We start from the raw sequence: 15412 nt of genomic DNA, 5'->3' as shown, positions 1-15412 counted from the left end.
AGGAAACGAGGACACAAGGAAACGAGGACACACGGAAACAAAGGCACAAAGAAGCAAGGAAGCGAGGACACAGGGAGGGGAAAGGAAGACACGAGGAAGTGAAGACACAAGGACATAAAGAAGCGAGGAAACAAAGACACAAGGAAACGAGGACACAAAGAAACGAGGACACAAAAAAACGAAGACACAAGGAAGCAAGGACACAAGGAAACGAGGACACAAGGAAACGAACACACCAGGAAACAAGAACACAAGGAAGTGAGGACATAAGGAATGGAAGAAACAAGGATACAAAGAAACGAGGAATTGAGGACAGAAAGAAGCGAGGACACAAGGAAGCAAGGAAGTGAGGACACAAGGAAGCAAGGAAGTGAGGACACAAGGAAGTGAGGACACAAGGAAGCGAGGACGCAAGGAAGCAAGGACGCGAGGAAGCGAGGAGGCGAGGAAGCAAGGAAGTGAGGAAACAAGGAAGCGAGGACGCAAGCAAGCGAGGAAGTGTGGAAACAAGGAAGCGAGGACCCGAGCGCCTCCTACCGGTTTTCTCACAGCCCTCTTCGTCACTGTGGTCGGAGCAGTCATCCTCACCGTCACACCTCCAGGACAGACGGACGCACCGACCAGTTGCACAACGGAACTGATCCGCCGTACACATGGAGGTGGCTGCAGCACACACACACACACACACACACACACACACACACACACACACACACACACACACACACACACACACACACACACACACACACACACACACACACACACACACACACACACACACACACACACACACAATAATCACTAAGTGGTGGATAAACAATAACACCCCCAGTCCACACGGTGGCGCTACAGTCAGGTGGGCTGTGCGCCGCGGACCCAAACACTCACTGCAGTTCCCCTCGTCTGATTGGTCGTCACAGTCGAACTCGCCGTCACACCTCCAGCCGATGTTGATGCACATCCCACTGCTGCACATGAACTCCACCGACCGGCAGGGCTGGTGGGAGGCTGCACACACACACACACACACACACACACACACACACACACACACACACACACACACACACACACACACACACACACACACACACATTGGGGTCTATGGCTCAGGATCGTACACGAGTTCATTTTTTAGAGTTAGAATAAAGCTGAAACCAGGATGAGGAGCTGTCAAGAGTGTGTGTGTGTGTGTGTGTGTGTGTGTGTGTGTGTGTGTGCTCATCTCCGGATGGAGATCACAGCCGCCTCACCTTCACTGCTCTACATGAGATCAGATCAAAGTGAAGCTCAGGCTGGCAGGAGACCTGTGTGTGTGTGTGTGTGTGTGTGTGTGTGTGTGTGTGTGTGTGTGTACAAGCACATGCATGTGCATGAACACACACACACATGAACTACATGTTTATCTGCTCAGCCATGCAGCTGAAAGTGAACCGATGTTAGCGAGTGGAAGAAAAAGTAAAGGAGGGGGTGGGGTGAGGGGGTGAGGGGGGTGAGGGGGGGATGAGGGGGGGTGAGGGGGGGATGAGGGGGGTGAGGGGGGGTGACAGGCTTCTTCCCTAACAAAGCGCCCTTCATGCCTCTGGAGACTCGATGCCAAGGAATGCCGGTAGAGGATGGGCCGGTGAGGAATGTCGTGTGTGTGTGTGTGTGTGTGTGTGTGTGTGTGTGTGTGTGTGTGTGCATAAACAATCCCTCAGGACAAAACACACACACAAACACACACGTCTGTCTCGACGCGTCACAACCCTAAAGTTCACGAGCGGATCGACCAGCGGATCCGACCGTGTTAGCGGTGGCGTGTTAGCGGTGGCGTGTTAGCGGTGGCGTGTTAGCGGCGTACCAGGAGGAAGACGAGGAAACAGATGAAGAGGAGGCTGAATGAAGGGATGTTCCCTCTAAGCTGCTCACACAAAATAAAATAAATAAATAAAATAAATGAAAAAGCTGCTGTCATCTGATTCCTTCAGTCAACCATGTGACTTTCTGTGGTCGACGGTTCTAACCCGTGTGACACTGGTGTGTGACCAGTGTCACACGGGAAGGCGTGTGTTTGCCCAGACGTGAAACACTAGAGGGAACATTGTTGTGTCATGAAAGGGAAACGGCGCCGCTAAGCTAACGTGACGGCGCTCTGGTGTGAGTGGTGGTGGGTGGGCGGGGCTTACAGCAGTCCGACTCGTCCGACCAATCGCCGCAGTCGTCGTCCCCGTCGCAGTGGTAGATGTCCAGGATGCAGCGGCCGTACGCGCACTGGAACTCCTCCACGCTGCAGGTGGCGGCCATCACGTCGGAGGCTACACACACACACACACACACACACACAGTTACACACATGATGAACGCTCGGCGGCTGCACACGCATGTGACCAACTCACGGCAGTTCTCCTCGTCTGACCCGTCCTTGCAGTCGGTGTCGCCGTCGCAGTACCAGTGCTCGGCGATGCAGCTGCCGTCGGTGCAGCGGAACTCCTTGTCCGAACATTTACGCATGTCTGTCCAGGGGGGGGGGGACACGTGTGGTCAGACGGCGGGAACACGCGTGTGTGGACTCACGTGTGTGGAGGCGTGTACCCACCGCACTGCTCGTCACTGTTGTCGCCGCAGTCGTTGTCGCCGTCGCAGTGCCACAGGCTGCGGATGCAGTAGCCGTTCTGGCAGTGGAACTCGTCTTCCTCGCACTCCCTGGGGGCTGGGAGGGGGGGGGGGGTTAGAGAGCCAGACAGGAAGCGCTAGGGACGCTAGCGACACTAGCGCGCTAACAAGGTCGTGACCTCAGGGTCGGGGTCGCAACGAAGAGCCGAAAGCGTCATGAAACATGAACATGAAAACTCCTCCTGGAGTCGTGCGTCAGAAGGCCCTGGTGCTCCAGAGACCCCCGTCTAATCAGGACCAGACCAATCGACAGCGTCCGTCATAAATCACCAACCCCCCCACAGAAAGGACGTTTCCTGCTGGTCACATGATCAAACAGGCCTCAGATGTCGGGATCAAGGGGGCTTCAGGAGACCAGATACATGACCCCCCCAACATGACCCCCCACCCCCCCAGAAACCATCTGAAAGCCATCAGCGGCCCTCAATGACAGTTTGATTCAGCTATGGGCCACGCCCCTTTAATCTGATTCCACTGCTGTAACTAAACCCCTCCCCCTCCCCTCGTGTCCCCCCCCCCCTTCAGGGTTAGGGTGATGAGCAAACAGAGGCAGGTCAAAGGTCAACGACCGTTTGAGAAGCTCGTCGTGCACACAGCAGCTGAACGCCAAAGGTCAGAGGTCGCCTGGAGTCGTAAGCGACCCCCCCTTATTGACGGTGTGTGTGTGTGGGGGTCAAGTTTTATGATTTCATGTGAAACTCAATCAAAACATGTGAACACGTGTCCACAGGGACACGCCCCTCCCACCGCGTTCGTCTGAGATGTTTGTTATTGAGTGTGGAGGAGACCCCCCCCCCACATACACACACACACCGCCCCCCCCACAACCTCTAAATTATTAAATGAAGAGACAAAAAGTATCAGGAGGTGAAAGAAAGGAGCATGAAATAATCAGTAGTTTGGGGAGTGGGGGAGTGGGGGGGGGGTTTGTTGGGGGGGGGGGGTGATGAAAAATTCATGGCAGGCTGGCAGCAGACAGACCCCCCCATCAGGAGCCGATTCAACGTCTGGGTGCCGTAACAAAATGTGGGTCAGACAGGAAACCAGAGACGGACAGAGAACCTGCTGACGGCGACCGTCACCGACGGCGACCGTCACCGACGGCGACCGTCACCGACCGTCACCGACGGCGACCGTCACCGACGGCGACCGTCACCGACGGCGACCGTCATCGACCACAATCGCCGTTGACAACCGGTCGCCCCTGGAGACGGGATGTAAACATTGTCTCATAGGTGGATTTTGGGCGTGTCACAGCAAAAGGAGGCGGGGTCATGTCTGAACGTTTTAACGTTTGATTGGATGCAGTGATTCCATTTTAACGAGGTCATGAAACACAACCAATGAAAAGGGGCGGGTCCACCAGGAAAGGGGCGTCGCTGATGTTCAGGGGAGACGGAACCACGACTTCTTCCTGTCCCGGGGTGTGACACGCCCCTCTGAGGCCACACCCAGATGGGGCTCCGCCCACAGAGATGATCCACAAACGTCCTCAGGTGACAGAGGGACCCCCCCAACACACACACACTAAAGGTCGCCCCCCACCCCCCGGCGGGCAGCTGAGGGCTATTCTGGGTGGAGCGTATGCTAACCCATAAATCACATGGACAGGATAAACAAAGGGCAAAGGTCATCCAGCGTTGATGGTAGGAGTGTGTGTGTGTGTGTGTGTGTGTGTGTGTGTGTGTGTGTGTGTGTGTGTGTGAGAGACTCACGACAGTCCTGCTCGTCCGAGTCGTCCTCACAGTCGTTGTCCCCGTCACACACCCACGAGCGGCGGATGCATTTCCCGTTGTCACAGTGGAAGTCCAGCGGCGAGCAGGTGGGCAGCACTGTAAACAAACAAACAGGTGTGACCCCCCCTCCTGGAGGAAAACGCTTTCATTCCGTGTGCCCCAACATTAGACCATGTTTGTAAACATGACACGCTTGTTTACAGACACCTGTGATGATGTCATCAGTAAACAGCCTTTGATGTCAGCTGTTTGTGTTTACATGTAAACACCTGGTGTTTATCACCGTTAACACCCCCCCTGGGCTGACACACAGCCTCTGTCTGGAGGCATCCGTCCTGGTTCTGCCCCCCCCCCAGACCCGAGGTCAGCACATTCCTCCTTAACTTCATCTCCTCTCTAAGTGCAGCGCCGGGGGGGGGGGGGGGGGTGACTGGCCCTTTGTCATCCAGACAGGACTAATTTAATTAAGGGGGGGGGGGCGGAGCCTCAGTGGCCTCAGTAGACTACTGCCCCCCCCCCCCCGCCCCCCCGCCCCCCCAGTACCAGATATGAAATATTGACAGAACAGACGATGAAAAATGCAAGACGTGTGTGTGTGTTTGTGTGTGTGTGAGGGGGGGGCATGTAGCCCCACTGACCCACATACCCCCCATGGTTATTACATTATCCAGACAGTGATATGAAGAGACATGAACTCTCTGGAGTCCAACAGGAAGTGAAGTCCTCTACTTCCTGTGACACCTGCACGCCGCCGTCTGACACTTCCTGCTTCCTGGGCGTCCACAGATTTATGGCCTCGACCGGCGAGGAGCTGTTCAACGGCTCGATCAATAATGCCGCTGACGGAGTGTGTGTCGTGAACGCACACGCACCGCGGCGCCGCCGGCGAAACCAACACGCTACACGCCGGCGTCAGGAGGAGCATGCTGGGAGTTCTGAGGAGCGTTGTTTAAGTTCACGATCATAAAGTCGTTATTCTGGGGTCACATGACTCCAGAGTCGCTGTGCGTTTGTCACGTCCTGCTTTACCTGCAGCGGCGCTGCCCCCTACCCACTCCCAGTGGTACTGCTCCACATCGACCAACGGGACGCATCAGCTATCGCTTCTGGACGAACACGTCTGATGAGAACACGCACAGCGTCAACAAAACGTGAACACGCACAGCGTGAACACGCACAGCGTGAACAAAACGTGAACACGCACAGCGTGAACAAAACGTGAACACGCACACCGTGAACACGCACAGCGTGAACAAAACGTGAACACGCACACCGTGAACACGCACAGCGTGAACAAAACGTGAACACGCACACCGTGAACACGCACAGCGTGAACAAAACGTGAACACGCACAGCGTGAACAAAACGTGAACACGCACAGCGTGAATTCAGACACTGAAGAAAGAAAAATCGATTCTCCGGTTCAGGGAAGCGGTTTCCATGGCGATCAGAAGTTAAATGAAGCATCACATCGACGCTTCAGCGCGAGGTTAGCGTCTGATTAGCGTCCAGTCGTTACAGGAAACAATCCGTTAATAATCAGATTATTGAACGGAATAATATAAATAGATAATAAAGAACATCCTGCCTCCAGCCTGGGGCGACGATACACCCAAACCGTCACCATGGCAACAACCACCATCAGTACGTCAGGAACCTGCATTTTTGGGAAGTGGGTGAACAAAAGTGTAGAAACGTCACTGTGAGACAGAGTGTGTGTGTGTGTGTGTGTGTGTGTGTGTGTGTGTGTGTGTGTGTGCGTGCGTGCGTGCGTGCGTGTGCGTGTGCGTGTGCGTGCGTGCGTGCATGTGTGCGTGTGTGTGTGTGCCTCCTCTTCACTTCCTGAATCCGGTGGCTCTGATTGGACAGACGAAAGAGGACAGAAGGATGGATGGACGGGGAGGCGGGGGGGTCCTAATCTTCTCACTTATGCTTTGGGATAGGAGGAGCCCCCCCCGCAGTCGCTGCCGGCCTCTGATTGGCCAACACCGCAGAGAGCCGTGGATTAAAAACTGAGGTTGTGTGTGTGTGTACTTTAGACTTTGGGTGTGTGTGTGTGTTTCACAGCACACACCCATTTGTCAAACCTCGCACACGCGTGTGAGTCAACAGCAGAGGAAGTCAATAAGGCAGCGCTTTCAATCACGTATGACACAGATTTACACACACACACACACACACACACACACACACACACACTCCTCCAGGATGACTGCGCGTTTCATGGAAATTAGTAAATTGGTAGAAATTGATCTGAATGATTAAGTTAAGTTCAAAGACCGCGGGAATTTCCCTGCCGTCCGGCTGAAAACAAGCGTCATCCGTGTGTGTGTGTGTGTGTGTGTGTGCGTGTGTGTGCGTGTGTGTGTGTGTGTGTGTGTGTCCACTGTGACATTCTTATTAATCTGAGTGACTCACGTTCAGAGAATTTCTGTAAAAACCGTGAAATTCAACTCATCAGTTTGACGACACGACGCTTTATTGGATTAACATCAGGTGGGTCTGAGTGACGCTCAAACGTCCCACAAACACAAACGTCCCACAAACACAAACGTCCCACAAACACAAACGTCCCACAAACACAAACGTCCCACAAACACAAACGTCCCACAAACACAAACGTCCCACAAACTGCTGGACCAATCAGACGCCAGAACCAGGCGGTTTGGGTCTGGGATTGACCCTGACCCCCCCGGCTCACGCTGCTACGACCGGAAGCTCTGATTGGCTGGAGCGATTCCAGCGCTGGACGATCGATCGGACTAATGGATGAGGGCGGGTCTCTGTCTGCTATCATGTGTCTTTAAGTAAGAGCCGCCGCCCACGTGGCCCCGCCTCCAGATCAATAGCACTTAGCATCCCGCTGCCAGCGCTAACTAGCTTAATGTGACGGGATGGCTGATGGAGGCGGACACCAAAGAGGCCTCCATCCGGTCTACAGGACAATAGGTAACGGTCGTAGTAAACGGGTTAATTCAACCCGGATTCTGGTCTACAGGACAAAAGGTAACGGTCGTAGTAAACGGGTTAATTCAACCCGGATTCTGGTCTACAGGACAAAAGGTAACGGTCGTAGTAAACGGGTTAATTCAACCCGGATTCTGGTCTACAGGACAAAAGGTAACGGTCGTAGTAAACGGGTTAATTCAACCCGGATTCTGGTCTACAGGACAAAAGGTAACGGTCGTAGTAAACGGGTTAATTCAGCCCAGATTCTGGTCTACAGGACAAAAGGTAACGGTCGTAGTAAACGGGTTAATTCAACCCTGATTCTGGCCTACAGGACAAAAGGTAACGGTTGTAACAACCCAGACAGAACCCAGTCATTCTGGAGTCAAAATAATTCAAGATTTCATTCTAGATTTGCGGACACACGACTCACTGCATCCGTCCTCGTCGCTGTGGTCGCCGCAGTCGTTGTCTCCGTCGCACTGCCACTGGGCCGGGATGCAGGTGCACTCCCCGAAGGCGCTGACCGCACAGGTGAAGTGGTTCCTCCCACACTGACACTCGGCGCTGCCCAGGACTCCTGCAGACAAGGGGGGGGGGGCATTAGAGAGAGGCAGACGGGTTTTGTGCCCTGATCTATGACTGCCAAAGACATCTCCAATCGAACACGCACAGTGGAGCAGAACACACCTCCACCGGGTGTTCAGGTGTGTCCGGGTGGGTCACCTCAAGAGGGCGACGCCCACATGGAGGAGTGTCTTCCGTGTGACGCCCATCTGTGTGTCTGCTCCGCTAAAAGCGTCCCGCCGCAACACACTCAGTGTGTGTGTGTGTGTGTGTGTGTGTGTGTGGTTCCTGGCCCCCTCACAAAGGCATCAGTCACCCAGGAGGGCCTGGCAGCCAGCGCTCAGTCACTTCCAGATCCCGCCCACAGCACTAAATTAATGGCCCCTTTCTTTTCATCCCCCTCTTTCCCCTCATTCTTGTCTTCCCAGCATCCCCTCTTCACCCCCCCCCCCAGACGCCTCCTTTCTTTTCTGCTCTTCCTCCCCTCCCCCTTGTTTCCAGGACTCTGCACTAATGGCGGTGGAAGCGGGACGGCGTCCTGCAGGCTCCTCCAGCTCAACTCTTTTCTTCAGTCGTTCTGCTTTAGAGGCTCAAACACAGTTCAGGTCTTAGTTGTGTGTTTCCATGGTAACCGCGCCGCCGTCACTTAGCACCTCTAAGGCAGCGCTAACCCGCCGGCTGCTAGTTAGCTTAGGGGGGCGGGTATGAGAGGAAGACGGGACAGACTAACTCCTGGAGTCTAATCCCTGCTCCAAACTTCAGCTCTAACTTTAGAGTGTGTGTGTGTGTGTGTGTGTGTGTGTGTGTGTGTGTGTGTGTGTGTGTGTGTGTGTGTGTGTGTGTGTGTGTGTGTGTGTGTGTGTGTGAGTGAGTGAGTTTGAACACCAAACCACATCACAGAACACGTGTTTGTCAAACACGCTTCAAAAAGCAGACGCTTCTACCGGCGGCAACCGGCCAGAGAAACGGAACCACGGAGCACGTGTGATCACACACACACACACACACACACACACACACACACACACACACACACACACACACTTGGGACCAGAGGGGGGGGGGACACTGGATCCTGTGGAACTCACTTCTGTCCCACTAGCCTGTCGTGTATCGCTGCTAGCGTGTTGTAAACCGTCTTTAGCGTGTCATAGACCCATTGTAGCGCGTCGTACAGCATCTTTATCATGTCGTAGACTGGTGCTAGCGTGTCATAGAGCGTCTTTAGCGTGTCATAGAGCGTCTTTAGCGTGTCATAGAGCGTATTTAGCGTGTCATAGAGCGTCTTTAGCGTGTCATAGAGCGTCTTTAGCGTGTCATAGAGCGTATTTAGCGTGTCATAGAGCGTCTTTAGCGTGTCATAGAGCGTCTTTAGCGTGTCGTAAAGTGTCTTCCTGGTCTGGCTCCAGCCATTCTCCACTCCGCCACAGGCTAAGTAAATTCCAGATTGGCTACAAGGTTTCTAGACTGTGTAGCCTCAGCGGCGTTCTTATTTTTACGGAAAAAATGCTAAAACTTATTACTTTTTCGCTTGCTAGGCGCTCGCTGTTTCCGCTAGCAAGTGGTGCTAACGCCGCTACTTCCGGTAGCGCCGCTGTTTCCGCTAGCAAGCGGTGCTAACGCCGTTACTTCCGCTAGCAAGCGGTGCTAACGCCGTTACTTCCGCTAGCGCCGCTGTTTCCACTAGCGAGCGGTGCTAACGCCGCTGTTTCTGCTAGCAAGCGGTGCTATCGCCGCTGTTTCTGCTAGCAAGCGGTGCTAACGCCGTTACTTCCGCTAGCGCCGCTATTTCCTTTAGCGAGCGGCGCTAGCGACTGTACATCCGCTAGCGTTAGCGGAAGTACAGTCTTGTACGTGGGGGCCCCACATGGACCTATTGGAGGCAGAACCCCTGCGGTCACTTTGAAGCCTCCAGAGGACAAAGAGCAGCTCAGCGTCCTGCAGCCACCAGCCGCTAACTCCTGCTAGCATTAGCCGCTAAAGGCTGCATCCGTTAGCATTTGGCGGCCAAACGAAACGCTAACGGGCTTCCTGGACAGGCTCCGCCTCCGACGCGAACGAGTTGCCATCAAGAGGAAAACAGGGAGTGACTGATGATGTCACAGTGACATCATCCATCTGAACACCACCAGGAGGTGAGGAAGAAACGCCGACTCACGCAGCCGACCCCACACGACCTCCAGCAGCGCCAAAGAGAACCCACACCACCAAGGATTGTGGGTAGTGCAGCGTGAAACAAGACAGGTGGTCCCCCCACAAACCCAAACCCCGCCCACCCACAGCGGCTCCGCCCACCCGACCGGACTAGTCAGAACACACACCGCTAGCCCCGCCCAGCCAGCGGGTGGCCACGCGCTCTCAGCCGTGTCAAAGGGCTGATGGGTAATTAGGGGGGGACCTCCCCGGAGACTACCTGGAGGGTCGGGGCGCACCACTGCACGCCCGTAAAAGGTGGGGGGCGGGGTCAATGGGAGGTGTCAGCAGGGGGGCGTCAGGGAATGAGTGAAGCGTTTGTCCCTCCTCCCTCCTTGAGAATGGTTCAGGCCCCGCCCACTACAGGCAGAACAGACACCCCCACCAACAGAGACATCGACCAATCAGGATGGAAGGACCGCCCTCCCTTGAAGGAACCAGGAAAGGATGGATTTGCTGGAGCTGATTTTCTCACTTCCTGTTTCCTGTTTAAACGTCAATGTAGACCAATGACCTTGAAGACGATGAAGCTCCGCCCACTGATGAAGACTCAAGCTCCGCCCACAAAAATGATGAAGTGTCTCCTCTGAACATTGAGAACGTCTTTAGCCGCTACACACACTTCCTCACACACACACACACTTCCTCACACACACACACACACACGATTCTGTTACTGTTCAGACAACTGAATATCTTATTGGCCATTCTTCATCACATGCTCATCCTTCTGGTCACACACAGACACACACACACACACACACACACACAGACACCCACACACACACACACACACACACACACACACACACACACACACACACACACACACACAGCAGGGTTCTTTTCACGCCTCCTCATCTCAGACTTTCATTAAAACTTCACTCTTATCACACAGTAGTGCTCACTCACATTAGCATGACGTAACCGTTTGTGTGTGTGTGTGTGTGTGTGTGTGTGCACGCATTTAAAGGCAACTGTGTTAGCACCCCCCCATCTTGGCTACAGCATCAATGACAGATCATTTCTGTGTGTTCACGGTGTACTTCACCACACACATGAAGTGTGACCCTGAGCGTGTGTGTGTGTGTGTGTGTGTCTGTGTGTGTGTGTGTCTGTGTCTGTGTGTGTGTGTGTGTAGGGGGGGGGGGGGGACGGCGTCTGAAAAAAACATAATTACACGTTGGTGATTTTTCTGCTGCTGAGGGTTAAAAATAAAGAATCTCAGATCAAACGGGCCGGGAATGAAAACACACACACACACACACACACACACACACACACACACACACACACACACACACACACACACACACACACGGTGGCTGACCAGCCGTCTCTCTGAAGTCGGTTCAAAGATAACATGGAGTTGGCCGGGGATGAGTGGACAGGACGGCACCGTGTGTGTGTGTGTGTGTGTGTGTGTGTGTGTGTGTGTGTGTACAGAGTGAAGACGTAACACTACAGGAGGGGGGCCAGGGGGTGTTCTCGTGTATTTTCCCTGCTTTCCTTCAAACTAGTGAAAATAATCTGTCAGCATCTTCAGATAATCCAACATAATCCCCCTAATCTCATTTACTCTAAATGTCAACAACCCCCAGAGACCCCCCCCAGACTCCCCAACAGAACCCCCCCACAACCCTAACCCCACAGTTTATGACCAGCAATCAATAAACCTGCTATGTGTGTGTGTGTGTGAGGGGGGGGGGGGGTCGTGTCACTAGTTTCCACTCCTGTCAGCCCTTTGTGACGCCTCTGGCCTCACACACTGTACTTATGTGGCTTTGGCCCAGTGTGTGTGTGTGTGTGTGTGTGTGTGTGTGTGTGTGTGTGTGTGTGTGTGTCTTATTATAACATCCTGACTGCTCTGGGCTCCGCCCTGATGACACCATTGTCAGGAGGCGGAGCAGGTCAAAGGTCGACTGCTTTGGCTGTTGTAGGCGGAGCCAGATGTGTGAACAGCCAATCATGTGACCCCCCTCGTCGAGTTGCACCTCATATTTTTAGCCCCGACCCGGTGAAGTCATTCCATCGTTCATTCAGTTCAAAGAACATCTGAGAGGTGTGTGTGTGTGTGTGTGTGTGTGTGTGTGTGTGTGTGTGTGTGTGTGTGTGTGTGTGTGTGTGTGTGTCTGGCCGTGTCAACACTGGAGCGTTAAGCTCCGCCTCTGGCTGTGAACACTAGATTTACTGGGTAATGTGCTGAGCGAGCAAACCCGCTCTAATCCCCCCCCCACCACACACACACACACACACACACACACACACACGGGGGCCTCCATCAGGGGTCCAGCTGTGGTCCAGGACCAACACCCTCCATTCTGGGGGCGTGGCTATGGGGGCGTGGCTGTGACCATCACACCAGAGGGTTGTAGGTTCGGATCCTGAACCCCTCGGGGGGGGAGCCCCCTGTGACCCACGGAGGGGGGGGTGAGACAACCTGCGGTTCTGGTTCTTCTCAAACCGCCCACATCTGATTAAAGGCTCCGCCCCCCACATCCTGATTGGGTGACTGGCCAGAACCACTGGCTTCACTCAGCTGTCAACAAAAACGTTTGTCCTTCCAGGCTTTATGGTTTGATGATTGAGCCCCCGCCCCCCCACCCGCCCCCCCTCCCGAGATCAGACCTATTGATTACCAAACTAAACCGAATCAAAACAAAAACCCACCAATCACATCGATCGATTTGTTTCCCTCTAGATGTATTTCCTGGTTCCAGGACACGCCCCCCCGGGACAACAGCACGGCATTCCAGAGGAGGTGGGCGTGGCCTGGCAGCAGGGGGCGGGGCGGTCGGCCCAAAATTCCTTCCCTTCTGGCTCCTTTCAGGCGCAGAGGGGGCCTCGGCGACCAGACCCCCCCATTCTGATCCATTTGTGTGCCGGCGGGCCCTCGGCCCCCACAGCAATGGGCCCCCGCCAGAGCGTCCCAGCAGGACACCGGCGAGTGGCGTGTGAAACTCCCCCCGTCCCCTCAACCCAACAATGGCCCCCGCCGGGCACTGAGCAAAAACCCCCCCGCTCTCTGCCCAGCTGGCTCCGCCCACAAAAGCGACTTACTCCCGCAGCAACCGACGGCGTGATCCGACCCGCGTCCGACTCCCCGTTACCCCGCCACCGTTCGCCGCCCCGCTCCTCGGCTTCCTTTTTAGGAAGAACCACAGCGGAGGGGTCGCCCCGCATTCTGGGTTCTCAGGACCCCATGTGACCCCTCCTTTGCCCCCCGTCACCAGGAAGTGGGCGACCCGTCGCCCCTTCCTGTTAAAGGCACAGCTGGATGTCGGATGCTGAGGCGACGAGAACCAATCAGAGCAGCCGGTCGGGTAGACAACAACAACAAGGAAAACAAGGATAACAACTAAGACCCTGACCCCCCCCCCGGTTCCTCCAGGTGACGCTTCGATGGGCGCAGATCCTTCGTCCACCTGCAGACACCCCCCCACACACACACAGCTTTAGCAGGAAGCCCCCCCCACTCTGAACCATTCACCAGTGGATCCTACAGAGCTATTGAATTCACACAACACCTCCACCCCCCCACAACGAAACAGAAAGGGTTCCAAAGACACACTCAGTTCCCACACTGACTCACCGTCTCACACACACACACACACACACACACCGTGGGACTCGACCCCCCCTCCTGAAGCCACAGATGAGTCGTCAGTGACGGATCAACAAATCAATAAAACTAATTGTTCTGTTTGAGGAAGACGAGGACAGAAAGGAGGAAGATGGGCGTTGTCGCCATGGAGACCAGAGGGGTTTGGAGGTTAGAACCTCGTCTGATTGATCCGTGCAGCCAGAGTGGTGAGGGGGAGGGTCAACCGTTAACCCCGCCCCCCTGATGGGGGGGGGTTTTGCATAAAGAACCCCCATTGACCTGTTTTATTCTAACTGTAATAATGAAGGTGGATCCAGTTTGAATGAACTTTATTAGCAGCGTCCTCCTGACGTCACACCAGCGTTTGTTTCTTGTTGGATCTGCTAGCTTGAGAGTTTCAGTTTAGCGCTAATGTATTCCGTGTTAGCGGCCGGAGCGCCCCTTTAAGAAGGTAGTCACGTGACCGAGGTAAGGATAACACGCTAAACTCTACAGACTAACCCCTACAGACTAACCCCTACAGACTAACCCATACAGACTAACCCCTACAGACTAACCCCTACAGACTAACCCATACAGACTAACCCTACAGACTAACCCATACAGACTAACCCTACAGACTAACCCTACAGACTAACCCCTACAGACTAATCCCTACAGACTAACCCCTACAGACTAACCCCTACAGACTACCCCCTATAGATTAACCCTACAGACTAACCCCTACAGACTACCCCTACAGACTACCCCCTATAGATTAACCCTACAGACTTACCCCTACAGACTAACCCCTACAGGCTACTCCCTACAGGTTATGTTGCGGCTGATAAACGAATGAATGACTTAACAGCCGCCGTAGGCTAAACACAGGAGTTACCTGGTGACACACTATCCAATGAATTGCTTGACTTCTGTATCTCATCAATAATCCTTGTTTATTATACACTGCACCATAATTGATACTTACATTCTGAGTGGCCATAAAACAAAGACAATAATACAGATAATCAATATGCGAATGCAAGTATAAGCATAAACGTAATCGTAACGTAACGTAAAACATAAATGTAAACATAAGCGTAAGCGTCAACAGAAAGTTTCACTCCGGTGTTCACCCCACGTCTTAACCAACAAACCCACCGGGAAAACAGGTGAGTGGCATTGATTATGAACTTCTACGAGACACACCCAGTGACACACCTCTCACCACCAGCCAATAACAACACATACACCATCAGACACATACACATCAGTCCAACCCTCATGTATGGCTCCTACAGGTTAACCCCTACAGACTGACCCTACAGACTAACCCATACAGACTAAACCTTACAGACAAACCCTACAGACTAACCCTACAGACTAACCCTTACAGACTAACCCTTACAGACTAACCCTACAGACTAACCCTGTCAGACTAACCCTACAGACTAACCCTTACAGACTAACACTTACAGTAACCCCACAGACTAACCTCTACAGACTAATCCTACAGACTAAACCTACAGACTAAACCTACAGACTAACCCTACAGACTAACCCTTACAGACTAACCCTACAGACTAACCCTTACAGACTAACCCTACAGACTAACCCTTACAGACTAACCCCTACAGACTAACCCTACAGACTAACCCTTATAGACTAACCCTACAGACTAACCCTACAGACTAACCCTACAGACTAACCCTACAGACTAACCCTA

The 15412-nt window shown here is 53.7% G+C and overlaps 1 protein-coding gene across 7 annotated transcripts in view; it reads right to left on the bottom strand.

Annotated features, from left to right (window-relative positions):
- The window catches only part of lrp4 (low density lipoprotein receptor-related protein 4), a 56715-nt gene that overhangs the window by 13481 nt on the left and 27822 nt on the right, over window positions 1–15412 (bottom strand). For all 7 annotated transcript variants that reach the window (XM_068314207.1, XM_068314225.1, XM_068314171.1 and 4 more), the window contains 7 exons: window positions 7777–7923; window positions 4374–4490; window positions 2582–2695; window positions 2382–2498; window positions 2172–2300; window positions 892–1011; window positions 538–663 (listed from right to left, as the gene is read on the bottom strand). In XM_068314207.1, the coding sequence (XP_068170308.1) occupies window positions 538–663; window positions 892–1011; window positions 2172–2300; window positions 2382–2498; window positions 2582–2695; window positions 4374–4490; window position 7777 (724 nt within the window). In that variant the 5' untranslated portion in view covers window positions 7778–7923. The remainder of the gene's footprint in view (window positions 1–537; window positions 664–891; window positions 1012–2171; window positions 2301–2381; window positions 2499–2581; window positions 2696–4373; window positions 4491–7776; window positions 7924–15412) is intronic.

The sequence above is a fragment of the Antennarius striatus genome, chromosome 1, assembly GCF_040054535.1.
Source record: "Antennarius striatus isolate MH-2024 chromosome 1, ASM4005453v1, whole genome shotgun sequence".
In the NCBI taxonomy this organism is placed as follows: Eukaryota; Metazoa; Chordata; class Actinopteri; order Lophiiformes; family Antennariidae; genus Antennarius; species Antennarius striatus.
The sequence above is the reverse complement of the archived record's forward strand: the minus strand, read 5'-3'. Positions and strand labels throughout refer to the sequence as shown.